A 27,556-nucleotide genomic window follows, 5' to 3' on the forward strand; every position below is an offset into this window, starting at 1 on the left:
TCATCCTGGGCTTTTTTTGTTTTTTTTTTGTTTTTTTTTTCTAAAAATGTAACAATTAAAATTCCAAAAATAAAATCCCTTCGGGGACCTCAGCCCCTTGTTCCCCAGCCCCCACCTCCAAAAAGAGGCCCCATGGGAGGGGGTGGGGGGAAAGGGGAAAAAAAGAAAAGAGAAAAAACCCCACTTTTCTGTTTTCTTTTTTCTCAGGAGGCCCAAGAGTCTTTGAGGCAGTGGAGGAGGTGGGGGGGTGATGGTGGTGGCGGGAGGCCGGGAGGCCAACGGGGTGTAGAGGCTGAGGCTCAGGTAGGGCCTCCAGCTGACCCCCACCCTCCAGGAGCTGGGAGTGTGGATGGATCCTCGCCCGATGTTTCTGTGCAGGCGCAGCACGCCCTTTTGGCAGCCTGATCCTCTTTTTGGGCCCCCACCTCGGCCGCCGTGGAGGGGAGGCCCAGAAGGCCCGGGTCCTCCTCTGGAGGGGGCGGGGTCCTCAAGACAGGCAGAGGGAGGCTCTCAGGAGACAGGGCAGGGGGGCTGCTGCAGCCTACAGATGCACCTGGGGGTGTGGACGCGTCCTGACCCTTAGCCACACTATCTGCTGAGTCTGTTTGCTGTGTCAAGTACATTTCCTCTACCTCCACCTCCGGAGACTGGTCCTGGCCATCGACCTCCAACGGTTCCTCAGCTGGGAACACGTCCTGGGCGGTGGACAATTCCTGCACTTCAGTTGCACCTGGGGCAGTGCACATCTCCTCCTCTTCTTCCTCCTCCAGTGTCAGCTCAAACTGGAACTTATCCGGTGGAGGGGGGTGGCCTGGCCCCCCGGGCTCCTCCTCGGGTGGTGGCGATGGGCTCTGCCGAATGGCGCTGTAGTACCAGTCCCGGTTGTCCTCCAAAGTGTCCAGGATCTCTTGGGCATCTGGGTGAACCAAGTCGGCCCACGTCTCCCACAGCGGGTGTACAATGTAGTCGATGAAACCCACCTGAGGGAGGGAGAAGGAAGAATAAACCAGGGATCTGCTGGCGCAGATGGCACCGCCGTGCTGCGGGATCTAATACAAAATTTTTTTTAAGTCTTTATTGAATTTGTTACAATATTGCCTCTGTTCTATGTCTTGGTTCCTTGGCCACAAGGCATGTGGGATCCTAGCTCCCCGACCGGGGATCGAACCCACACCAACCCCCGCATTGGAAGGTGAAGACCCAACCACTGGGCCCCAAAGATCCCGCATGCTGCGTGGTGTGGCAAAAAATTTAAAAAAATAAAAGATGTTGATACCCTTGGACCCAGCAATCTTGCTTCTCCAGAGCCACCCTGGAAAAACTCTTGCACAAGTAAGAGAAAAAGAAAAAAAAAAACACGTATGAGATGCAAACAAAAAGTGGAAACACCTCCATATATACATCAGTTGGGCATTAGTTTATTTTTTTTAAGTTATTGTTTTTGGCCACACCATGCGGCATGTAGGACCTTAGTTCCCTGACATTCCAGGGAGGAATGGTTGGAGCTTCAAGAGCGTCTGTGACCACAAGAGACATCTCTGAGGAGAGAAGCCCCAGGCTTCGCATGATAGAAGAGAAACACTGAAAGTTCTGGGGTGCCTGCCAACTATGTGGAGCCAGAGAGAGCCAAATTCCCTTTCTCCAGACTTTCCTTACATAAGAGAAAACAAACAAACAAACCAATAAAGCTTTATCCTGTTTGAGTCACTGTGAATTCCTAACTACTAAACACTTACATGTCCACCAACAGAGCACTCACTACACAAACCATTATCCATCTGTCTCTGTGGGAATACTATACAGCAGTGAAAAAGGATAAGCTTAATCTATGTGTAATAATGTGGACAGATCTCCAAGTCATTTTTGGAAAGAAAAGGCAAGCTGTATAAAAATAGGTATACATTGGGATTCCCTGGCGGTCCAGCGGTTAGGACTCTGCACTTTCACTGCCAAGGGCGCAGGTTCAATCCCTGATCCTGCAAGCCATGCAGTGCCGCCCCCCCCCCAGAAAAGGTATATATTGATACAGTTTATATTTTTTAAAAAAGCTAAACCCACAAACTATTGCTATTAAGTTGCTTGTGAACATAAATACATAATAAAGTAAGCAAAACTGGGTTTCATCAGGGGTTTGGGGCTATGTGCATGCCCTGGGAACATTTGGAAGTGTTTGGAGACATTTTTGGTCGTTACCGCAGGAAGGGGAGGGTGTTCCTGGCATCTAGTGGGTGGAGGCCAGGGATGCTGCTCAACACCCTACAATGCACAGGACGGTCCCACCACAAAGAATGATCCAGCGCCAAATGCCAACAGTGTTGAGGCTGCATAACCCTGGATGGGAAGGGCATACACACCAAACCGGGAAGAGGAGGTCTCACCAGGAAGGAGGCTGGAAGCAGGGAGAGCGAGAAAGTCTCATATTCACACTTCAGTGCTGTCTTTTATGAGACTGTGTTTCTGTCCCTCTCGTTAAATTAGAAAGGCACGTGATGAAGACGAGTCACTTAACTTCACTTCAAAATCCACCAACGGACCTCCCTGGCGGTCCAGTGGTTAAGGCTCCGCACTTCCACTGCAGGGGGGCACGGGTTCAATCCCTGGTCAGGGAACTAAGAGCCCGCATGCCACGTGGCGTGACCAAACAACAACAAACAACAAACTCCACCAAAACTCAGGCACAAAATGAGTGGCCAGGTTATAGGGAAACCGAGAGGCTGAAAGGACAGGAAGTCTGTAACGAAGGGCCAGGTAAGTGTTATTACCGACGTTACAGCAGTTGCTACAAATGAGTTACAACTGTCTGGGTGCAAAACTACAACTTATGAGTCCAGAGGCTCAGTTCAATTGTTTTGTGGAGGAGGAAGTGTTGCCTATTTCCCAGCAGGATAGAGAAGGAAAAAACAGACAAAGACAAACTTGACACTGTGTACGGGCAGGTTAGGACCTCTTGGGCCTTTGGAGCTCCAGGCCGGTGTGGGATGAGGAGGCCCGCCCTGCTCTCTTCCAGTAGTGCCGAGACTGTACCTGAGACTTCTCCACCGAGGCCGTGTGCTTGTCGCACATGGGGCTGATCTCCATGCCACGCTCGCGTTCACGGTCACCCTGCTGGAAGAACTCGGCCATGATGCGGTCGGTCCACTGGCGGTACAGCTCCAGCGGCTTGGTGGGGTTGCTGAGATCTGCACAGTGCACCATGTTCCGTAGGACCTGCATGGGGTGGGGGACCTTCAGAGGCCGTGTCCCCGTCCTAGTCTGAGGCCTCAGGCTTCCTTACTTCCCCTTTGGAAGGAGAGTAGGGGAGAATGGGTAGCGGGGAGATGGAGAAAGGTAGAATAGGTGAGGGAAGAGGGTCGATGAGTGGGGGAAAGAAGGGGAGAGATGAGACGAGGTTGATGAGCAAAGGGCAGAGGGAGGGAAGGGAAAAGAGGCGGTGGGGAGACAGGGGTGTGGGGGACATGGAAACGGGTTGATGAGGAAAGGGAAGAGCGAACTGGAGGAGATGGGGGGAGATGGGATGGAGAGGTGGGAGTTGGAAAGGGTTAGATGGAATAGAGAAAAAGAGACGGGAAGATGGGCAACCAGGGAGCTGGAGCAGAGGGAGGGGCAGCAACCCAGACCTCAGGGGGGAGGGGAGGGTCCAATCTCCCTATACGGTGTGGGGAGGGGGGCACCTGGATGCGGTCGGCATAGTTATCCAGCAAGAGGACCCCCGAGCTGGTCACTTTCTTGGTCTCCACCATGGTCTTCAGGTCAGCCAGGAGGGTCATGTGCTTGGACATGTCCGTGGCCAGCACCTGTGGGCAAGAAGTTGTCACAGGGGCCATCGAAGCCTGGCTGCCCGCTGTACTGACCTGGGCAGGGCCTCTGAAGTTTTCACTCCGCACAATCAGCCGCCACGACCCACTCCCAAAGGACGCCTCCCCCACTAGGGGCCTTTCTGTCCCAGACTCAGACCTGACCCTCCCCAATGCCCCCTCGCTCCAAAGGTGACCTTTCCCGCCCTGTCCCCGCCCCTCGCCCCGCCCACCATGTCGATGACCATCTTGCGCAGGCTTTGCCGCTGGCGCTTGCTGAGGTTCTGGAAAATGTCGCAGTTGTCTTCCTGCAGCAGCTTGAAGCCCACGGCCAGGTGGTGATTCTCCAAACTTACTGGTGTTGATGAGGAACTGGTTGGAGACCCCAGGGTGGTCCACATCATGGATGGAAGCTGCGAAGAGGGCGGCGAGAATCTCCAGGTCCGTGAATACGGCCTGGGGGCAGAGGGAGATGGGTTTGAAAGATGGCGAGTCAGAGAGACAGGATGAGAGAGAGATGGGGAGTCAAGAAAGATGGGGAGGGCTTCCCTGGTGGCGCAGTGGTTAAGAATCCGCCTGCCAATGCAGGGGCCACGGGTTTGATCCCTGGTCCGGGAAGATCCCACATGCCACTAAGCCCTTGCGCCACAACTACTGAGCATGCTCTCTAGAGCCCGCAAGCCACAGCTACTGAAGCCCGCACGCCTAGAGCCCGTGCTCCACAACAAGGGAAGCCACCGCAATGAGAAGCCTGCGCACCGCAACGAAGGGTAGCCCCCGCTCGCCGCAACTAGAGAAAGCCCGCACGCAGCAACGAAGACCCAACGCAGCCAAACATAAATAAATAAATTTATAGAAAAGAAAAGAAAGATGGGGAGTCAGGAGAGAGAGGAACGGGGTCAGAGAGAGATGGATGTCAGAGACTCAGGGTCAGAGAGATAAACAGAAGATTGGAGATGGATAGTGTAGGGGGCAGCTGGGGAGACATGGGGGCCAGGCGATGCTCACATCCAGTGCAGGTGTGGCCAGCAGCACGTGGGTGGACTGCAGCACGTCAGCCGCGTGCAGGCTGTTGTGGTAGGCCACATCGGGGTGGTAGTGGTCCTCCAGGGTCAGCATGTATGTAACCATCGTGTCCACCGGGATGCGGAACTTCTTCAGCAGGTCCCGCTCCTGAGGGCAAGAGTAGCGGGCGGTGACCCCCACACCGGCCCTCTGATCCCTGCCCCGCCCCCTCCCTTGCATCCAGCCCCACTCAGCCCGCCCTACCTGGAATATCGTGTACATGATGCAGCTGAGGGAACGGCCCCCCGCATAATCCGACACGCAAAAGATGTTCAGGCCCCACTTGTTCAGATTTTCCAATTCCTGGTGGAGATGGAGGCCAGAGGTCAGGAGCCCCCAAGGCCCAGGGCCCTCTAGACTCTTTTCTAGGAGTTCAGAACCCTGGTCTGAATAGTGGCACCATTATCGGTCACCCAGTAGGTGGCATGCTCAGCAGTCTAGAATTTACTGCCCAGGTCCTACTGGGCCAGAAAATAACAAAGCAACCCCAGAGTCTACTGAGTGTGTATTATCCACCAAGCACTGCACTAAGCGCTTGATTTCACATGGCAGGTGACGGAACCAAAACTCAGAGCAGCGACGTGACTTACCCGAGACCTTGCATCTCACAAGTGGCAAAGCTAGGATGTGAACCCAGCGTGGCTGACCCCAAAGCACAGCTCAGCCTCAGTTAAACTGCTCTTGAGCGCTGAGAGGAAAGGAACATGGGCTCATTTTCCATGTCTCCCCAGAATTCAGAACAGCACCAGCACATAGTAGGTGCTCAATAAACACTGAATGACTGAATATAGCCCTGGCCAGTACTGGCACGCAGAGGGTTACAATAAATGTCAGCTGAGGGAGCCACTGAGCTTGCATCAAGTCCACTGTACAAATCATCGTGGGAGCCCCTTGGCTTAAGATTTCGTGGAAAAGCCAGGAGGCAAATCCAGGCCTGGTCTGCAGTGGATGCTGTTTGGGTTCTGCCCAGATTCCCTTCACTGGTCTCAATGCACCCATCACCCAGCTGCTGGGGCTGTTGCTTACAAAGACTCACAGCTGCCCCTTGTCAAAAATCTGCTCTTCCCTCACAGGAGCTATGTGGAGGGGGTGATGCCATCCACCCTGGGGACAGCCCCCAGCCAATGACTGACACAAGGGTATAAAATGTCAGCACACTTGCCTCAAGGTGGGCTCCACTCAGTGCTGTTGTTCACATTCCAGAGCCCCCTGTGGACACCAGCTGAGACCACTCCCTCTCTCCTGAGAGTCTCATAAAGCAGGTACACCCAAATCCTCATCTCAGGCTGATCCAAAGCCCAGTCCTTCTTTGGGCCCCAGGAGAACCCTGCCCCTCTCCAGCCCAGCCCCCGCCCTGAGGCCCCACCCACTTGGGCCAGGAGTTCCTCTTGATCGGCCTTCACCCCAAAGCGGGGGATGCTGGAATCGTTCAGGCTGCTGCTATGCGTCAGCTTCTTCACCCCGGTGATCTGAGACATGGGCTGGAACTGTGGCCCGGGGGGCGGAGGCTGCTGGGAAGGTCTCTGCCGTGGCACTTGCTGTTTTTCTCGATCCTTCATTGCGGGTGATGGGATCTCCACTTCATTCTGCTTGTCTGCAGAAGATAGAGGAGAAGCCAGCATGAGAACCTCACAGAGGCTCCCTCATCTGGCTCTCAGACACCCCCCCCCACCCCGCCCCACCAACCCCTCAAGCCCTGGGAAGTCTCACTCAGGAGGGCAGACCTATTCTGGGTGTCATGCTGTTGGTCACTTATGGACTGGAAACCAGAGAGGAGGTAGGAACTCTTCTGTGAGGTGGTGGGCTGGAGTGGGGACCCTGGGGCCAGCCCGGAGCTATGGGGTAGCCCCAGTCCAATCACCAAGTTTGGCATGGGGGTGGTGTGGGAAGTCAGGAAGCAGGGTGGGGATGCTAGAGAGAGCCACCGCCTGCCTGGAATAGGCAGGGAACCTTCTCCAGCAGGCAGGGAAGACACCCCCATGGTGACCCAGAGGGCAGGGGGAGGTGGACAGCGCTGGGAGGCGGGAGGGAAGGGTGGTCTCTGGCTCCATGGACCCCCACCCCCACCCCCTGGACACCAGGCTTTCTGGGGACCAGCCCCAGAAGCCCCTTTCCTGAGCTCTTTAGGGTTTCCAGAGCCCAGCCAGGGCCACCCATTGTGACCTGGGGACCTCCAGTCAATGACAGGGCCTAAGAGGGCTCATTTGCACGCCGTGCTCTTATTGGCTGGATCTCAGGCACACCACACCCCCATTGGCGGGAGTGTTTGAAACTCTGAAACATTCTTTCCAGCTTGGTGGGGGGGTACCCTGAATTCGGGGACCTTTGGTGATAAATTCTGAGGGTGAAATTATCCTGAGTTTGTGGGGGATATCCTCAGCTAGGTCTCTTGGGTTCAGGATGAGGTTAGGATGAGTTGGAGATCCCCATGAGCTCGAGGGTTCCAATGAATTTGAGGTATTCTACTGTCTTCAAGGTTCCACTGAGTTAGGAAATTGTCCTAAGTTTGGGGAATCACAGGTTCTTAAGCGGCAGAATCCTATTAAATTTGGGTATCTAAAGTTTGGGGGGGTCTACTGAATTTGGGGGTCATACCAAGTTTGGGGATTCTACTGAATTTGGGAGACTTTTCAGCTTGGTGGAAAGGTTTAGGGGTCTTTTATGGGCTCTTAAGGGCAGGGTTTCCCTTAAGTTTGAGAACCCTACTGAGTTTGGGCATCTCTCTTGAGTTTGAGGGGTCTTCTGAATTTGGGGGGGCCGAAATCCAAGTTTGGAGATTCTAGTGAATTTTGGGAGACTTTTCAGCCTGGAGGTATTTTAAAGTTTAGGAATTCTATTTGAGTTTGGGAGTTTCTTGGGGTCTTGAGTTTAAGAGTTCCAATGGGGTTCCCCTGAGTTTGGAGGAGCTTTGCAGCTTGGAGAGATTTTTAAATGTGGGTGTTCTATAGAAGTTGGGGTCCCACTAAGTTTGGGGGCATCGTGATATAGTAGCTCTTGAGCGTGGTGACTTTGACCTTTGGGGAGTTGAGTCAGGGTTCCCTGGGCAAATGTGGGCAACAGGACCCAGGGTCTGCGGTGGCCCCCTGCAGTCCAGTTATGCAATGCCTCCCCCCACACACCCACCCACACACAAGTGCCACCCTTCACTCACCTAGGAATGTGGTGGAGATGTACTCAGAGACCTGGTTTCCTGACCTGCTCATCTCTGACAGGTGTGTGAGTTCACGGTTTAGCATCCTCTTGAACTAAGGTGAAGGAGGCAAGAAGGAAGGAATGATGGGGTCATGGCATGTGTGGGTGGGGGGGGGGGGAGGCCAGGCCCTCTCAAGAAACTTCTGAAGAACCCGTGAGTCCCTCTCACTTCTCTGCTCAGCCAACAGAGTCCTCAGCAGGCTGCTAGAGGGGAGGGGTCAGTCCTTCCTCTCCTCCCAGCTCTGGATGGGGGTCCCCAGGCTTGGGGAGTCAGGACTCAGCATACCCCTCCCTGTCTGAGGAGGCGGGGCTCCTCTCACCATACTCCCTCCTTCTCCCCCCCAAGGAGGAGCCAGAGGGGCACCTGTGGAAGGGAGGGGCTCCTACCTAACAGGGAGCCAATGGGGTGTCAGGAGAATCCCGTCACCATGGTGATGGGAGTCTCCTTAGCAACTCCCCCTCCAACCAGCTGCTGAGCTGGGGGAAGTGGGGGTAGCCGCCGGGCCCTTTAACCCCTGCCTTCCCAGAGCTACCCCTGGCCCAGGTCTTCCCAGACAGGGACCCCACTCCCTAGGGTCCCGGCCCCCAGCCCACAGCCTGGTTTGGAAGGAGGGAATGTAGTCCTGAAGTTCTGAGTGGAGAGGTTTGACCGGGGCAGGGAGAATAGTGAGCTGAGGAAACCCTAGTTCAGTCACCCAGGGGAGGGGGTTCCCATCATAGCCCCCTCTCCCCCAACCTCAGAGTGGTGGACAGATGCACAGATGGACGGAGTATACCCAGAACCAGGCTGGTCCCCCCATAGCACTTCACACAAGCATCTGCTGTGACATTGTGCGTGAGGAGAAAGGGCATCGGCTCCCCGCCCCCAAGCTCCACCAAAGCACCCCCAAAGCAGGAGCAGACTCTGTCCAGAAAGGCAAGAGGGACATTCAGCAGGAAGGGTGAGCCCGCATGGCCCACATCAGGACGAGCGCTCCCTCCTCCCACTGCTGCCAGAGGCCTGGGCACCCATAGAGAGACACACACACACACACACACACGATGGACCCACAAAGTCACACAACCGCACACAGACTCCCATATTACACAATGCTACACAGCCCCAGACACACAAACCAAGGAGCATACACAAGAAGGCAGTCACTGACACTCGGGGTCACATGCCCCAGAAAATCACACCGCTCTGGGCTCATAAACATGGCCCCAAACACAACACCACAATCAGAGCCACGTGATTTCAGCCAGGGCCACCCCATGGTCCCTGAGCCAGGCAAACAAGCATATAGTCAGGCAGCCCCCCACCACTGCAGACACACACGTGTGTGCACTGGCAGTCACACCCAGAGAAAGACTCACACCCCCAGCCACCCGCCATCCACGCCCAGCCCTGGGCCACACACAGAGACCCAGTCACAAGGCTTCACGTCCAGGCCGCACACGTGCACAGCCGCACACACAAGCCTAGACCGGGGGCTGGAGGGTCTGAGGTGGGAGGACCAGACCCAGGGCTCCTGCCCATCCTCCACCCCGAGTTCCCCTACCTGGTCCCACCAGCCCACCAGCCATGGCTTGGAGCAGGTCTCGCAGAAGAAATCCACCAAGGGCATCTTGGAGTCTTAGCCCTGCTCAGGGCTGCCGCACACAGAGGCTGGGCTTGGGGAGTCCCGGGATTAGCAGCTACTGTGCGGGGGGCGGGGGGGCAGGGTGCTGGGCAGGTGGGCAGTGGAAGGGGGAGCCGCGGAGGGGCCCGGGCCGGCCCAGCAGGGCTGGGGGCTCCCTTCCCCTCCGCGCTCCCGGCAGCAGACCCGGTTACATGGTCCGCCAGCCCCTGGCCCCGATGGGCACTCGCGCGGCAGCGGCTGGAGGCGGCCAGGCACCCCTGCCCATGGGGGGGTGGCAGGGTGAGGGTCCCAGAAGGAGGCTTCGGAGGCTCTGGGCTCCGTGTGTTCGCCTGTGTGTGTGCGTGTGTGTGCTCACTGCAGCACTGGCAGGCTGCACTCGATGTCAGGTGGTGCTGGAGGTGGGGGGGGCGTTAAAGGGGCATTGGAGCCCACGGGCCTCAGGCAGGACCCAGCTGGGGCTGCTGGGGAGAGGCAAGGAGGCACGCACACCCTGGAGAGGACGTGCCCCCTCCGTGGACACACCCAGAGACAGACACACACCCACATGCTCCACACACAGACACACCCACACTGACACACCTTCCACACCAATACAGCCAGACACCTGACACACTCATGCACTTGAATACACTCCAACACCCAAATGCTCTCCGTCCTTTGCTGACCACACACACACACACACACAGAGTCACAACTCTGTTGTTCAACACATTTATAGGTATATAGTTGACCTCACAGAAATACAAATGCCTTCAGACACACCCCTTCCAAGAACGCAGACTCACACTCAGATGTGGAGACACACACTAAGGGATAAACACCCAGATACTGGACACACTTACAGACACACTCAACACACCCACAGACACACTTGTAAACAAACACAAATACCCATGTGTCCTTAGACACATACGTGCCCTGACAAATCCATAAGGGGATACCCACACTCACACCCACAGATACACACGCACACACCCCATCGTAGAAATACACCCACAGACCTACATTCAGAGACACAGTCACATTCTCGGATGCTCGACACACCCTCAGGGACACAAGCGCCCTCAGACTCACATGTCCCCAGACAAACCTCCACCCATGGGTGTATGCACCCCACAACACAGACACCTCCACCTGCACATTCAGCTCCTGATAGACATCCTCCCACAAGGGCTGCTACCATGCTGCACAACTCCAGGAGGTGTCATTCACATTGCCTGCTTTCTGAATGGCGTCCCCTGGAGTTGTGCAGTGCACGGTCTGCACAGCTGTACATGGAAGCCTGGCACCCTCTCCCACAGCCCTGCAAGCGTACACACACACACAGAGTTACAAACACATGGAGATACACACTCAGATTCACGTCTGGACCAACTCACACCTCTAGCCATACACACCCCTCTGCCACAGCCCCCCACACTTACAGCCCCACGTAATCAGCTGTGCACACCCATACACACTCCATAGATACACACGTGCGTGCCACTCCTGCCGGATCCCATTGGAACACACCTTCCCGCGCTGCAAATGTGTAGCCAACAAATCAACAGCCACATAGACCCAAAGCCACAGATACACATTCATAAACCATACAAACATACAACCCACCCTCCAGGAGAGATGGTCACCTACGGACACACACACACACACACACAAACACGCACACACATACACCCCAGGGCCCCCCAGCCCTGGGAGAAGTCAGCATCTATAGGCGCTACAAAGTCCGCCCAGGGATTGACCCCACCCCATAGGCTCTAGCCACAGGTTGACCCCGCCCACCAGCCACGCCCCACAGTTAACCCCACCCCAGCAGTCGGCCCCACCCCACAGGCCTTGCCCACCTTGTGGGATGCCATCTCGCTGACAGAGCGGTAGGTCTGCATGGTCTCCAGCTGCTCCAGACACCAGTCGAGCTCCTCCAGCGTCTCCCGGGCCAACTGCTGACACGTCTCTTCTGGAGAAGGGGCAGCCAGGGCAGTGACTGAGAGGGTCCACATGCAGACCCCCAGAGGTGATGGGGGCCCGCCAGGTGAGAAGGGTGCAGGGACAGGGGGATGAGACAGCCTCCCCGGGTGAGGGACCCCCCCACTGGGGCAGCAAGAGGGGTCTTTCCCATCCCCGGGGGCTTAGTTACCTGATAGCGTGGCCTTGCAGACGGGGGTTGGGCCACCCAGCGGGGACCGCCTGCAAAGAAATGGGGCTCCAACAACAGCCTGGTCCTCCCCCATCTCTGCTTCCCCCTGTCCACGAAGAGTGCTGATTTTCCTTTTTCTGAGCCCTCTCTGTGTCCCAGGCATGCTGCCATGTACTCTGCCCGCAGTCTCTCACAGAGCCCCACAAGAACCCATTTTACAGATGAGGAAACTGACGCTCCAGGAGGTGAACTGACTTCCTCAAGACTACACGGCTGGTAGGGTCAGGTCCTGTGTCTCCAAAGTCCCTGCTTCCCTGACCATCCCTCCCCCCAGCTCCTTGAACACGAGGATGGCTCTGCCCCCCACTCCCAGAGGGACCAGCAGCTCTCAGCCACACCTCTGCCCCCAAATAATAACAACTACTTCTATTTAGTGAGCACTTACTATGTGCTGGGCAATATTCAAGCACTTTCTATATATCACCTTCTGAACTCCTCATAGCAGCTCTCTAATGGAGACACTATGAAATTCCCATATTATGGAGGGGAAACAGAGGCACCAGAGGATGCTATTTGCCCAGCAAGTTGGCATCAGGGCTAGGAGTGGCCCAGAGGCTGGGGTGGCTGGCCACCTAAGAACTCTGTCCAGACCCCTCTGTCTTTATTTATAAAACTTTCTGCGTCTTAGGCATTCAAATCACAATGATTTACTGGCTCAGAGGGAGCTGTCACTTGAACAGAGGCTCAGAGAGGTCAAGTGCCTGCCTGAGGTCACACAGCAGCACGGGGAGTTGAACCCAGGTGTGCTGAGCCTCATGATCATGGGGCATTGGGGCCCAGCCTCCACTTACTTGTTGCTGGGAATGGGCACATTGGTCAGGAGGGAGAAGTTGCTGCGAACGCTCCGGAGACTGGCCAGCACCTGAGTTGGGGAGCCACAGTGAGGAAAGTGGTCCACCCAGAGGGGCAGCGGGGGCTAGGCCCCTGTCCCCAAGTGTGGTGTAAGGTTAGAGCCCCTCCCTCCTTAGGGGTGGGGTCTTACCTGGGCGAACGGTGTCACGATGAGGTCCTCTGCATGCCTACAAGGACAGGGGCAGGTCAGGGGTCCTCACAGTGGGACTCCCAAGGGCCCGGGGTGGAGAGGGGCTGGGATGCAAGGAAGCAAGTCTCTGGGGGGGGGTCACTCTGGGGGGCGCTGGGCCCAGGGAGGCTGGAGGAAGGGGGCTGCAGAGATCAGGAGTGCTCACACCTCCACAGGTGGTCATGATAAGGGGGGCTGGCTTTGGGAAGCCCGGAGTGGGGGAGGAAGAGGGGGTCAGCCAAGGTGGACACACTGGAAGCAAGTGATGGCCGGGAGGGGCTGGCCCCCTTCCTGCTGGAGAGACGGGATGAGGTGGGCCAGGTCCCCGAAAACCCAGGGGTAGGAGTGGGCTTGGGCAGGTTGGGTAGGCGGGGACTATATGGACTTGAGTCTGCGCTGGGCCTGAGGGAGGGGTTCAGCGTGGCTGGGCAGGGGGCAGAGATAGGGTGGGCGCTCATACACCACTGGGTGGACATGCTACAGAGGGACTGAGCCCTCGACAGGGGATAAGGGTGCTGTTTACTTTTCACTAGGGAGGACGGGTGTGCAGGTGGACGGGGACTTGGGCAGTGTCCCCCTCCTTGCTGGGAAGGGCAGCTTGTGCTGGGGCCAGGCCTGGAAGAGGTGGCGGGTAGGGATCGGGGGTGCTCACGCCTCGCTGGTGACCGACGAGTTCCGGGACATGGTCTTGGGTGACATGTCATAGTCGCTGTCTGAGCGGTAAAGAAAGGATTCTCGGCGCTGGCTGGTGGCCGCCCCAGCGTGTAGCACGAGTCCCGGGCTCGCCTGCGAGTCCAGGGGGCTGCGGCCTGGCGATGGCGTCGGCCCATTCTCCGCCTCCAAGCTGCAAGGGGCGGGCAGGAAGAGGGGTCAGGGGGGCTGAGATGGCATTGGGGGGGGGGGGGTCAAGAGGAATAAGGGGACCAAGGAAATTCCTGGCAGAGAGACAGGTACCCCAAAAGAGATGGGAGACAGGAAATGACAGAGATCAGTGACTGAGCGCCTTTGTGGGCCAGGTCCTGTTGCAGGAGCTGGAGACACAGCAGGGACCAAGACAGACCATGATCTGCCCTCACAGAGATGACACAGGGAGGGCTAGACTATCAAAAGGTTAACCTAGCAGCAACGCACACCCCAAAAGTCGTGGGGTCTTCCTTGGCTCTGTTTTTTCCTTTGCACCTCCAATCAACCAAATTTGTTCAGAATCTGTCCGCTTTGCACCCCCTTCCTCGGCCAGCCCCACCTTATCACTTGCCTGGACCAGTACATTCGCCTCTGCCCTGGTCCCCAGCTCCTGTCTTTGCCCCTCAGTCTGCTCTCCTACAGCAGCCAGAGGGAGCCTGTGAACACCTGAGTCAGGTCACATCGCTCCCCTTCTCAGAACCTTCTATGGCTCCCAGCTCACTCAAAGCGAAAGCCAAAGTACTTGCTGTGCCCACAGACCCTGCCCCACGACCTCCCAGTCTACCCCTCACGTACTCTGCTCCAGCCATAATGGCCGCCTTACTGTTCCTTAACATTCCAGATACATTCCTGCCTCAGGGCCTTTGAACATCCCTTTGCCCAGATCTCCATTGGCGCCTCCTTCACTTCCTTCAGGCTCCTTCTCAAATGTTGCCTCCTCAGGAAGGCCTCTCCTGACCAACCCATCTAAAATGTCAACCCCTGCCCTTATATTTCACATTTCCCTTGCTTAAAATAAATACTACTTACCTGACACATTCTGTATTTTACTCTTCACTGTTTGCCTTCCCTTCTAGAACTAAGCTCTGCAGGGCAAGGACTTTTGTCTGCTTTGTTCACTACTGTATACTTTAGGCCAAGAACATGGCCTGACACGCAGTGGATGCCCAAGAGATGTCAATCGCATGAATCAATGTATGAGTGAATGAATGAATATACGGACTGCCATGCAGAGAATTAAAATGAGGTGGGTAGGGCTTCCCTGGTGGCGCAGTGGTTGAGAGTCCGCCTGCCGATGCAGGGGACACGGGTTCGCGCCCCGGTCCGGGAGGATCCCACATGCCGTGGAGTGGCTGGGCCCGTGAGCCATGGCCGCTGAGCCTGCGCGTCTGGAGCCTGTGCTTCGCAGCGGGAGAGGCCACAGCAGTGAGAGGCCCGTGTACCACAGAAAAAAGAAAAATGAGGTGGGTGACTGGAGAGGTGATTTTAGCTGATATGGTTGAGACGGGCCTCTCTGAGGAAGTGATATCTGCAGGATATCTTTCAGGAGCAGGTCCTGAAAGATGAGAAGGTGTAGGCCACAGGTCAGGAGGTAGGAGAAAGTACTCCAGGGTGAGGAAACAGCAAGTGCAAACGCCCGCTGGCAGGATTTGGTTTTTGTTGGAGGACCAGCAAGGAAACTGGTGTGGCTTGAGCAGAAATACAGACAGATGACAGAGACAGGACACAGCCTGGTGGCACTGGCAAGACAGACCCTCAGGATGAGTCAGGGAAAAGCTGGCTGTGCCACTTCCCGGCTGTGTAACTTGAAGGAAAGATGGAATTTCAGTTTCCTCATCTACAAAATTGGGACAACCACCATCTGCCTCAGGCCATCCAGGTGACCAGTGTCAACACAGGCAAAACGCTCAGAATGGTGCCTAACAAAGAGCTCAGAAAACACTGGCAACTATAAGTCTATCAGCCTCATATATGCCACCTGGGGAGTGAACTCAGCAAGGCAATCAGTATGAAGATTTGAGGATGAGAGTGGGGAGCTGTGTGCCTGTGACATGCTGTGTGACTTCAAGAAGGTCACTGCCTCCTCTGGTCTGTTACTCTTCAAGTCAGGGGGTTAGTAGACTGGTCAGCCGACTTCAGGCAATGCTCTGGTGGGTACAAGGGGGTAGGGGGAAGAAATAGAACCCTCCCTCCCTTTCTGGTCCTACTACTGAATGTCAGCCTAAGATTTTATTTGAATGTTCCCTCTGCCAAGAAATAAATCTGAAATCTCCTAGGCCAGGACAGTGATACCAATTTCCATATATTGGGCCTTTCTTCCGGGCCAGTCCTGGGGTGAGGGAATGGGGAAGGACTCCATTGCCTCCATTTTACAGATGAAGAAACTAAGGTTCAGAGAGGAGAATGATTGGCTCTGTGTCACACAGCAAGGTCATGGTGGGGTCAGAATTCAAACCAAAGTCTCGTGATTCCTCAGACCAAAATGTTAACTGCTGCCCTCTGCCGACTTGACCCCCATCAGAGCACATTCCTCCCCTTAGAGCAAATGTTTCCAGGGGTCAGGCGGCCAACATAAAAAGCAGAGTGGAGCTGGGGACCCTGACCAACCAGATGTTCCAATTTTAGTAAAGAAACCAGAAATTTTAAATAGTCAAAATTCCAACTTCTTTTAAAAACAAACTTCAAAAAACGTTTTAAAAACATTGAAAACTGCTCTGCAAAAGACACTGTCAAGAGAATAAAAAGACAAGCTATAGACTGGGAGAAAATATCTGACAAAGGACTTGTGGCCAGCGTACATGATGAACTCTGAAAACTCAATAATAAGAAGACAAATAACTCAGTGAAAAAATGAGCAAAAGTATGGTCAGTTCACCAAAGAAGATATACAGATGGCAAATCAGCACAGGAAACATCATTCCTCCTTAGGGAAATGCAAATTAAAACCATGGACTATCGCTTCTCACCTACTAGGATGCTAAACAAATGAAAACTGACAACGATATCAAGTGATGATAAGGATTCAGAGCAACTGGAACTCCCATTCATTGCTGATGGGAATGCAAAGTGGTACAGCCACTCTGGAAGACACTTGGTCAGTTTCTTATGAAATTAAACACACGCTTCTTGTACAAGCCAACGAATCCACTCCTATATATTTACCCAAGAGAAATAAAAACATACTTCTACTCAAAAACCTGCTGACTGACGTTTAGAGCAGTTCTGTTCATAGTCACCAAAAACTAGAAACAGCCAAATCAAGTGTGCGTCAACTGGTGGATGGATAAACTGTAGCAGAGCCATGCCATGGAATATTATTTAGCAATTTCAGAAACACAAACATGAACTACAGATCTTCCTTGACTTATGACAGGGTTATGTCCTGATAAACCCACCATAAATTGAAAATAGCTGAAAACGCATTTAATACACCTAAACTACCTACATCACAGTGTAGCCTAGCCTACCTGAAACGTGCTCAGAGCACTTACATGAGCCTACGGTTGGGCAAAATCATCTAACACAAAGCGTATTTTATAATAAAGTGCCGAATAGCTCATGTAATTTATGAAGTACTGTACTGAAACTGAAAAACAGAGTGGTTGTATGGGTCTAGAACGGTTGTAAGTGTATCAGTTGTTTACCCTCGTGATCGCGTGGCTGGCTGGGAGCTGCGGCTTGCTGCCGCTGCCCAGGATCACAAGAGAGAATCAGACCACATGTTACTAACCCAGGAAAATATCAAAATTTGAGGTACGGTTTCTACTGAATGCGTATTGCTTTCACATCATTATGAAGTTGAAAAATCATAAGTCAAACTGTCATAAGTCGGGGACCATAAGTACTGTGAAAGAATAAATATATATATTTGGCCTCAGCCTTGGTTTCCTGGTACACAGTTCCTAAAACCCTGGAAATCTCCACAGTGATAGGTATCTTTTTGTATGCTAACGAGATGACGGACTGCTAGGGACTCCTGGACAGCCTCCGGATGGGGGCTGGTTGCCAGGAGAGCCAACCATGTGATTAGAGAGGCTGGACCAGTTCAGGGACCAGGACTGGAGGTTGAGTTAATCACCAGTGGAATGGCCAATGGTTTAGTCAATCGTGGCTACGTAATGAAGCCACCATCAAAATCCCTGAATGACACGGTTTGGAGAGCTGCTGGGTTGCTGAACATATCAAGGTGCTGGGAAGGTGGCACACCTGGGGAAGCTCCAAGTCTCTCCCCCAATTCCTTTTTCTATGTATCGCTTCCATCTGGCTGTTCCTGACTTGTATCTTTTAAAATAAACCAGGAGGGGCTTCCCTGGTGGCGCGGTGGTTGAGAGTCCGCCTGCCGATGCAGGGGAAACGGGTTCGTGCCCCGGTCCAGGAAGATCCCACATGTTGCGGAGCGGCTGGGCCCGTGAGCCATGGCCGCTGAGCCTGTGCATCCGGAGCCTGTGCTCCGCAACGGGAGAGGCCACAACAGTGAGAGGCCCGCGTGCCGCAAAAAAATAAATAAATAAAATAAAATAAACCAGGAGAGGAATACAAAAAATAAATTTTTAAAAATTAAAAAAACCCAAAAAACCCCCAGCAATCTAGTAAGTAAACTGGTTTCCTGAGTTCTGTGAACCGTTCTAGCAAATTATTGAACCAGAGGAGGGGGTTGTAGGTACCTCTGATTTATAGCTGGTCACCCAAAAGCACAGGTGACAACCTGGATTTGAGACTGACATCTGAAGTGGGGGAGGTCTTGTGGGACTGAGCCCTTAACCTGTGGGATCTGCACGAACTCCAGTTAGTGTCAGAATTGAATTAAACTGTAGTTCACCCAGTTAATGTCCATAGAGTAATGGAGAATGGGTTGGTGTGGGGAAAAAAACCAAACACATTTTGTGTCAGAAGTTTTCTGCAAAAGTAGAAAGAAACAGCTTCCTTTTTAACTACTCAAACACAAAATAACTTGGATGACTCTCAAATGAATTTTGCTAAGAGAAAGAAGCCAGTGGTGGGGATTACATGTGTCAAAACTCATACAACTGGGGCTTCCCTGGTGGCGCAGTGGTTGAGAGTCCGCCCGCCGAAGCAGGGGACACAGGTTCGTGCCCCGGTCCGGGAAGATACCACATGCCGCAGAGCGGCTGGGCCCGTGAGCCATGGCTGTTGAGCCTGCGCGTCTGGAGCCTGTGCTCCGCAACGGGAGAGGCCACAACAGTGAGAGACCCACATACCACACACACACACAAAAACCCCTCATACAACTAATAAATGAATTTAGCCAAGTTGCAGGATATAAAATCAACACACAAAAGTCAGTTGCTTTTCTATGCCCTTAACAATGAACAAACTAAAAAGGATATTATGAAAACAATTCCACTTACCATAGCATCAGAATGATTAAGATACTTAGGAATAAACTTAACGAAGGAGGCAAAACCTCTATATACTGAAAACTACAAAATGTTGCTGAAAGAAATTAAAAACACAAATAAATGGAAAGACATACCATATTCATGGACTGGAAGACTTAATAATGTCAAGATGTCCATACTACCCAAAGCAATCCACAGATTCAATGCCATCCCTATCAAAATTGCAACAATGTTCAGGACTTCCCGGGTGATGCAGTGGTTAAGAATCCACCTGCCAATGCAGGGGACACAGGTTCGATCTCTGGTCCGGGAAGATCCCACATGCCGCAGAGCAGCTAAGGCCATGTGCCACAACTACTGAGGCTGAGCGCCACAACTACTGAAGCCCATGCACCTAGAGCCCGTGCTCCACAACGAGAAGCCACCGCAATAAGAAGCCCGCACACCACAATGAAGAGTAGCCCCAACTCGCTGCAACTAAAGAAAGCCCGCGGGCAGCAACGAAGACCCAATGCAGCCAATAAATAAATAAGTAAATGAAAAAAAAATAATAAAAAAATCCCAACAATGTTCTTTGTAGAAAAAAAATAATCCATCCTAGCATTCATATGGAATCTCAAGGAACCTGAAGAGCCAAAACAACCTTGGAAAAGAAGAACAAAGTTGGGGGACTCACACTTCCTGATTTCAAAACTTATTACAAAGCACAGTAATCAAAACAGTGTGGTACTGTATAAGACAGATGTATAGACCAATGGAATAGAATAGAGAGCCCAGAAATAAACCCTCACATACATGTGGTCAAATCATTTTCAACAAGGGGGACAAGACCATTCAATGGAGAAAGGACAGTCTTTTTAACAAATGGTGCTGGGAAAACTGGTTATCCTCTTACAAAAGAATGAAGTTGGAACCTTACCTTACTCCATATACAAAAATTAACCCCAACTAGATCAAAGACCTAAACATGAGGGCTAAAACTATAAAACTCTTAGAAGCTTCATGACATTGGATTTGGCAGTGATTTCTTGGATATGACATCAAAAGTACAGGCAACAGAATAAAAAATTGGAGTTCATCAAAGTTAAAAACCTTTGTGCATCAAAAGACACTACTCAGGGGCTTCCCTAGTGGCGCAGTGGTTAAGAATCCTCCTGCCAATAGAGGGGACACGGGTTCGAGCCCTGGTCCGGGAAGATCCCACATGCCTTGGAGCAACTAAGCCCGTGCGCCACAACTACTGAGCCCGCGTGCCACAACTAATTAAAAAAAAGAAAAAGACACTATTCAGGGAGTGAAAAGGTAATCCACAGAATGGGAGAACATTTCTTTTTTTTGCGGTATGCGGGCCTCTCACTGTTGTGGCCTCTCCCACCGCGGAGCACAGGCTCCGGACGCGCAGGCTCAGCGGCCATGGCTCACGGGCCCAGCCGCTCCACGGCATGTGGTCTCTTCCCGGACTGGGGCACGAACCCGTGTCCCCTGCATCGGCAGGCGGACTCTCAACCACTGCGCCACCAGGGAAGCCCCAGGAGAACATTTTTTTAAATAGTTTTTTTTGTTTGTTTGTTTGCTTGTTTTTGCCCGCACCACGGGGCATGCAGGATCTTAGTTCCCCGACCAGGGATTGAACCTGCGCACCCTGCAGTGGAAGCGTGGAGTCTTAACCACTGGACCACTAGGGAAGTCCCGGGAGAACGTTTTTGCAGATCTCATATTTGACAAGGGATTAATGTTCTAGACTATATAAAGAACTCCTAAAACTCAACAACAACAACAAAACAAACAACCCAATTAAAAAGTGGGAGGGAATTCCCTGGTGGTCCAGTGGTTAGAACTCCGTGCTCTCACTGCTGAGGGCCTGGGTTTGATCCCTCGTTGCGGAACTAAGATCCCACAAGCCACGTGTGTGGCAAAAAAAAAAACAAAACAGGAAAAGCACTTAAATAAACATTTCTTCACAGAAGATATACAGATGGACAATAAACATGAGAAGATGCTCAACACCACTGGTCATTAGGGAAATGCAAATCAAAACCCCAATGAGAGGGACTTCCCTGATGGCGCAGTGGTTAAGAATCCGCCTGCCAGTGCAGGGGACACGGGTTTGACCCCTGGTCCGGGAAGATCCCACATGCCACGGAGCAACTAAGCCCGTGTGCCACAACTACTGAGCCTGCGCTCTAGAGCCCGCGAGCCACAACTAGTGAGCCCGCATGCCATAACTACTGAAGCCTACGCACCTAGAACCCATGCTGCACAATAAGAGAAGCCACCACAATGAGAAGCCCATGCACTGCAATGAAGAGTAGCCCCCGATCACCACAACTAGAGAAAGCCCGCGTGCAGCAACGAAGACCCAACGCAGCCAAATATAAATAAACTTATATAAAGAGAAATCCCGGGGCTTCCCTCGTGGCTCAGTGATTGAGAGTCTGCCTGCCGATGCAGGGGACGCGGGTTTGGACCCTGGTCTGGGGGGATCCCACATGCTGCGGAGCGGCTGGGCCTGTGAGCCATGACCGCTGGGCCTGCGCGTCTGGAGCCTGTGCTCCGCAACGGGAGAGGCCACAACAGTGAGAGGCCTGCGGACCGCAGAAAAAAAAAAAAAAAAAAAGAAATCCCAATGAGATTCCACTGCATTCCCATCAGGATAGCTATTATTAAAAAAAAAAAAAAGGGCTTCCCTGGTGGCGCAGTGGTTGAGAGTCTGCCTGCCGATGCAGGGGACGCGGGTTTGTACCCTGGTCTGGGGGGATCCCACATGCTGCGGAGCGGCTGGGCCTGTGAGCCATGACCGCTGGGCCTGCGCGTCTGGAGCCTGTACTCCTCAACGGGAGAGGCCACAGCAGTGAGAGGCCCGCGGACCGAAAAAAAAAAAAAAAAGGAAAATAATAAGTGTTGGGGAGCACGTGGAGGAATCAGAATACTTGTGCGCTGCTGGTGGGAATACAAAATGGTGAAGCCAGTGCGGAAAAGAGTTTGGCAGCTCCTCAAAAACTTAAGTACAGAATTACCACGTGATCCAGCAAAGCTAACTCCTCAGTATGTACACCCCAAGGAACTGAATGGCAGGACTCCAACAGATACTTGTACACCAATGTTCCTAGCGGCATTATTTACAACAGCCAAAAGGTAGAAACAACTCAAATGCCCATTAATGGGTGAATAAAGAAAATGTGATATATATATATATACAATAAAATATTAGTCAGCCTTAAAAAGAAAGGAAATTCTGCATGTTTCAACATGAATGAACCTTGAAAACATTACGCTAAATGAATTAGTAAAAAAAAAAAAGAAAGGAAATTCTGCATGTTTCAACATGAATGAACCTTGAAAACATTACGCTAAATGAAATACACCAGACACGAAAGGACAAATATTGTACAATTCTGCTGACATGAGGTCCCTAGAGGAGTCAAATTCATAGAAACAGAAAGTAAAATGGTGGGTGCCAGGGGCTGAGGGAGTGGGAATGGTGAGTTAGTGTTTAATGGGGACAGAGTTTCAGCTTAGGAAGATGAAAAAATCCTGGAAATGGATGGTGGTGATGGTTGCAGAACAATGTGGTCGTACTTAGTGACTGAATTGTACACTCAAGTTAAAATGGTAAATTTTATTATGCATATCTTACACAATTAAAAAAAAACCCTTATGCAATATATACTAAAAAGGCTGAATTTTGGGAATTCCCTGGCAGTCCAGTGGTTAGGACTCTGCGCTTACACTGCCAGGGCCCTGGTTTGATCCCTGGTCGCAGAACTAAGATCCCACAAGCTGCACAGCACAGCCAAAAACAAGGTGAATTTTACTTTATGTTAATTTTTTAAAGTAAATTTAAAAAAAACACAAAACACTCAGGGACTTCCCTGGTGGCGCAGTGGTTAAGAATCCGCCTGCCAATGCAGGGAACACGGGTTCGAGCCCTGGTCTGCGAAGATACCACATGCCATGGAGCAACTAAGCCCGTGAGCCACAACTACTGAGCCTGCGTGCCTAGAGCTTGTGCTCCATAACAAGAGAAGCCACCACAGTGAGAAGCCCCTGCACTGCAACGAAGAGTAGCCCCCGCTCGCCGCAACTAGAGAGAAAGCCCGCACGCAGCAACGAGGACCAAATGCAGCCAAAAAAAAAAAAAAAGCCAGGCTCAGGAATGAAAATACTCTTAGATCATGAGCTTGGGCCTTTGATGATAATGCCCATTTATTAAGCACCTGCTGTGTACTGGGTGCCAGGTTAGATCCTTTAAGCTTATAGTAATAATAATAAGATATTTATTCAGTATCTGCTGTGTGCCTAGCACTATCAAAGTGCTTTGTACACGTGAACCCAATGAGGTCTCCCACTAACTCTGTGAGTTGGGTTCTGTTAACGTCCTGGGTCAACGAGGAGGCGGAGGTGCAGAGAGGCAGCGAGGGGTTGGTGGCCTTGCTGCCTGCGAACCATGTCCTGTCTCCCAAGGCCCAGCCTGGGCGTTTTGGCTCTGCTGAGTGCCCCTGTGGAGGGGAGAGGAACATAGTTCCATACTGAGGACCTCAACCCCGCCCCAGGAACTGAAGCCACAGTTCGTTGGGTGAAGGTGAGACCCAAGTCCAGAGGGCGCCCGACTAGCCTTGCGGGCAGATCCTGCAGCCCCTGGGGACTCAGCTCACGTAAGCAGGAGCCCAGAGGCCGGGATGGGAAGAGGAGGCTCCCTGGGGCCCTGCTGTTTGTGCTTCCAGGAGCGAATGTCCCCTGGGCTGTGGAAGGGCAGAGGAGAATCGGGCCTGTTGAACTGCAGCCTGAGTGTGTGTCTTTGTGTGTGTGTGTGTGTGTGTGTGCGTGTGTATGGGGGTGGGGTCTCAGCTACCCCACAGAACCAAACCCCAGAGCTGTGGGAACTCACCCCTCCCCGACGTGCCACTGCTCAGCGTGGCCAAAGTCAGGCTGGAGGCTGTTCCAGCAATGTCCCAATGGGACCTGAAGCCACAAATCAGAGTCAAGGGCAGCCGACATCACAGCCACACACCCAGACACTTCATCACAAAGGAAACGACTTGCCCAAGGCTCCCCTTTGGACAGGCTGACCACTTGATGGCATTCTCAGTTGAAGCTGCTACCTGCCTCCACCCCTCTGGGGCCCCGAGGCCTGCCCACCTGGGCTCCCAGAGCATCAGATTGGGCCTCTGCAGAACTGTGCAGCCTAGGGGCAGATCCAGGCTTCAGAGAGTTCTGGGAAAGAAACAAGCAGGGGAGTGGGGGTGGCCAGGAAAGGGGACACATCCCAGTTGGTAAAGATCGTAACAATGAGAGTAGCCAGCTGCTACTGACGGTCACATGCTAGGCACTCTGCTACCCCTGGCTGTGTACTGATGCCCCATTTTCCAGAGAAAGAAACTGAGGCACAAACGGGATGAGTAACTTGGCTAGTGGTAAAGCCAGGATTTGAACCAGGGCAGCCGGGCTACAAGGCTGCCCAGTAAATCACTGGGTGTCCGTCTCCCCCAGGCAGGCCTGGCATCTCCCTGGGCTCCCTGCCCCACTCCACCTGACTGCCTCGTAGGAGGTGCCAAGCAGGCTTCATGGAAAGGCCTGGCATTTGCTTTGTGAAGGTCACACGGAGGTTGGGGGCGGGCGCTGGTGTGTGTCTGCCAGGAGGGCGCAGGGTGCCAGGTGACACGGCAGTTTGTGGGGCTGGGTGTGCAAGGAGGGTCTGTGTGTGTGTGAGTCGGGCTGTGTGTGCACGCTCAGGAGCCCCTGTGTGCATATAGTGTGGATTTGTGTGTGTGTGTGTGTGTGAGCGGGGTCTGGGTGTTGGTGGTGCCTGTGTGTATCTGTGTATCTATGTCTGTGTCTGTGGTCTGTATGACCTTGGGAGAGGGTACCTGTGTGCTGCACATGGGCCCTGACTCAGTGGGTATGAGGTTGAAAGCTCCTGTGTGTGGCCATGTGCAGGTGGGAATCGGGCCTGGGTGTGTGTTGCAGTGATAGTGTGTACCTGGGGTCAGCGCAGTGTATGTGAGGCTGTGTGAGACCAGGGTTTCTGTGGTGTTTGTCACCATGGCCATGGGTCACCTGTGGGGTTCTCTTTTTGGCCCCGTCAGCCAGAAGACCCATGCCTAGCACAGTACACACCAGGTGATCTCGATTACCCTGTGTGTGGGTGTGTCTGTGTTTGTGTCCTGTGTAGCTGCATATGTGGAGTGCATGTATCCATGTGGGAGAGCGTGTGCATGTCTGGGTGTCTGAAGGGGTTGGTGCAGGGGAGCAGGTACAAGGCTGGAGCACCCTGAGAATTCTGAGGACCTAAAGACCACTTCTCTGCCTCAGTGCTGTCCAGCTGATTCTAAATACCCCCCAGGAGTTCCAGCAGGAACCTCCTCCCCACCCCCACCCCAGCTTGGTTTTCATCCTGGCAGCCCCAGCAAGGAAGAAGGGAGGGTAAGGCTGGAGGCACTGAGCAGAGCAGGGCTGGAGGGACGTGGCTTGAGGCCAGCAGCCCGGGAGTGGAGCCTGGGTGATGCAGGACACCCATATTTGCTGCTACGGTGAATGCCAGAAGCCCAGATTTGGGGCACAAAGAGGGTTAAGGGATCCCATCTTGGGTAAGCAGGAAGGGGGCAGGACCCAGCACCCATTCTGGGGGGCACCACCTGCAGGAAGCCCTCAGCAGCATCCAGACAGTTTAGAGCCAGGGAAGGGGGTGAGGCTCCAGACCAGACAGACCCTGTAAACCACTTTGGGGACTCCCCGCAAGGCAGACTGCTCCCCCACCCTACACACACACACACACACACACACACACACACACAGCAGCCAGAGCCCTCCGGTGGCAAAGGAGGGGACTGGCCGGGGGCCACCCACCTGACAAATCTGCCTGGAGGGTACCAACAGGTGTCCTCGTCGCTGAAGGAGAAGTGGACCAGGGATTCAGGGCCCGCGGGGGGCAGTGCCAGGGCAGGGGGCCGGGGTCGGGCCCGGGGTGCTGCACTGGAGCGCATGAGTGCCAAGCACCGTCGGGGCGCGCATGGGGACGGCTGCACGGTGGTGTGGCGGGCACTGCTCTCCAGGCCCTGGGTGTCTGCAGCCGCCGCCGGCGCCGCCTCCACACCCGCCCTCCCGGTGACCCCCCGCCCCCAGGGACGGCCCCGGGCGTTCGGGCACCCCCCCACCCCCGTCCGCAGCGCCTGGGCGGGCTCCGCGCCTGCCTCCTCCTGCGGGGGCCCTGCGGAACTCTGCGCATACTTCCCGCCTGCCTCCCTTCCCCCGGGCCTCGGAGGGTGCCCCGGGCTCCGGTTTCCCGGGTTCCGAGCCCTCCCCTGGCCCCGCCTTTTCCACCCCTTCCCTGACGTCGAGCTGGGCCCCCTGGAGGTCTCCGAACGCCGTGCGTCCTGCGTGGGGGAACGACTTGCCAGCGGGCGCAGTGTGGGGTCCGGTGACAAAAACCCGGGGGAGGGATGATGGATGCGGGGGAGGTGGAGTTGGGGGCGTGGGGGCGGCGTAACAGAGACAGCAGAGGCAGAGGTGAAGACAGCGACACCGAGAGAAACCGGAGACAGGCACTGATTTCCCCACACACACACTCTTCCCGACCCCACGCGGGCCTCCCAGAGGCCTCGACCCCTCCTCCTTATCTCTTCCCGCCCCGATCTCGTCCCCAAATCCGGACGCGGGCCCGCGTACTGTCCCTGCAGTGCCCTCTCTCAGCCTGTGTCTCCGGTCTCAGGTTCTAAACAAGTGCACGCGGAGAGTATCGAGGAGAAGGGCAACCAGAGGACCTCTCCGGGCTCCGGAGAAGTCCCCGAAGCCAGCCCGTGCCTACCTCCGGGCCGCCAACCTCCGTTTCCAAGATAAACGGACACTGGAAAGCCAGACCGGATGTGGCCTCCAGGCTCCTCACCCCCAAGCTGCCCGCCCCCGCGGCCCACCCCGGGTCTGGCCAGGAAGGGAACTTCCATTTGCCCTCCTTGCTCGGCGCACGCGGTAATATTCCAGTGCCTCCTGGCAAGGCAACCCCCAGAGGGCAGCGCTGGCCCCATTTCACAGGCCTGTGGACTAAGGATAACACAACTGAACACACGTCCCCACATCACCCTGGATGGCAGGTTGGCTTCACTCCCCCAAAGCCTGACCGCAGCTTCAGGTCTGCACAGGAAGTGGGAGGAACATAGCGTTTATTGAGCGCCTACTGCATGCCTTATCAGATGTCTCCACAGCAACCCTGGCGAGCAGACTTGATTTTTATCGCTGCCCTGTGACGGAAGAAAACAAGTGAGGCTGACAGAGCCAGCTACGAACCCCAGACCCTGGCGCGCGCCTGATGGCCAGGGGGGACTCGAACCCACAGCCACCAGCGCGCACTTACCCGGCCCACACCTGGCGACCGAAATCCTGAAAGCCACGGAGAAGCCGAAGGCGCCTGCGGAAAGTTGGGGACGGGCTGGCAAAGAAGACAGGCGAGGAAGGTGGTGAACGTGGGCGGCGGGGCGCGCGCAGGGCCGGGGGCTCGGGCAGGAACGCCTCGTCCTCGGTGGCCGCCGCTGCCGCCGCCGGGAAGGCCTCCAGCTGCAGTTCGGGTATGCGGCCCAGGCCGCGCGGCCGCGCCATGACTTCGGCGCAAGGCGCGGGTGGGGGGGGCC

At 54.2% G+C, this 27,556-nt stretch overlaps 1 protein-coding gene across 1 annotated transcript in view; it reads right to left on the reverse strand.

Moving 5' to 3' along the window:
- Nucleotides 1–8: 8 nt before the first annotated feature.
- PDE4A (phosphodiesterase 4A) overlaps nt 9–27,556 on the reverse strand; it is a 35,772-nt gene continuing 8,224 nt past the window's right edge. The window contains 14 exon segments of the mRNA XM_024745856.1: nt 9–980; nt 3,025–3,207; nt 3,672–3,794; nt 4,028–4,145; nt 4,147–4,250; nt 4,803–4,967; nt 5,064–5,162; nt 6,230–6,453; nt 8,011–8,104; nt 11,518–11,630; nt 11,811–11,860; nt 12,662–12,732; nt 12,853–12,889; nt 13,544–13,735. Of these exon segments, the coding sequence (XP_024601624.1) occupies nt 300–980; nt 3,025–3,207; nt 3,672–3,794; nt 4,028–4,145; nt 4,147–4,250; nt 4,803–4,967; nt 5,064–5,162; nt 6,230–6,453; nt 8,011–8,104; nt 11,518–11,630; nt 11,811–11,860; nt 12,662–12,732; nt 12,853–12,889; nt 13,544–13,735 (2,254 nt within the window). The 3' untranslated portion in view covers nt 9–299.

This window comes from Neophocaena asiaeorientalis, unplaced genomic scaffold, assembly GCF_003031525.2.
Source record: "Neophocaena asiaeorientalis asiaeorientalis breed wild unplaced genomic scaffold, Neophocaena_asiaeorientalis_V1.1 scaffold357, whole genome shotgun sequence".
NCBI classification, from domain to species: Eukaryota; Metazoa; Chordata; class Mammalia; order Artiodactyla; family Phocoenidae; genus Neophocaena; species Neophocaena asiaeorientalis.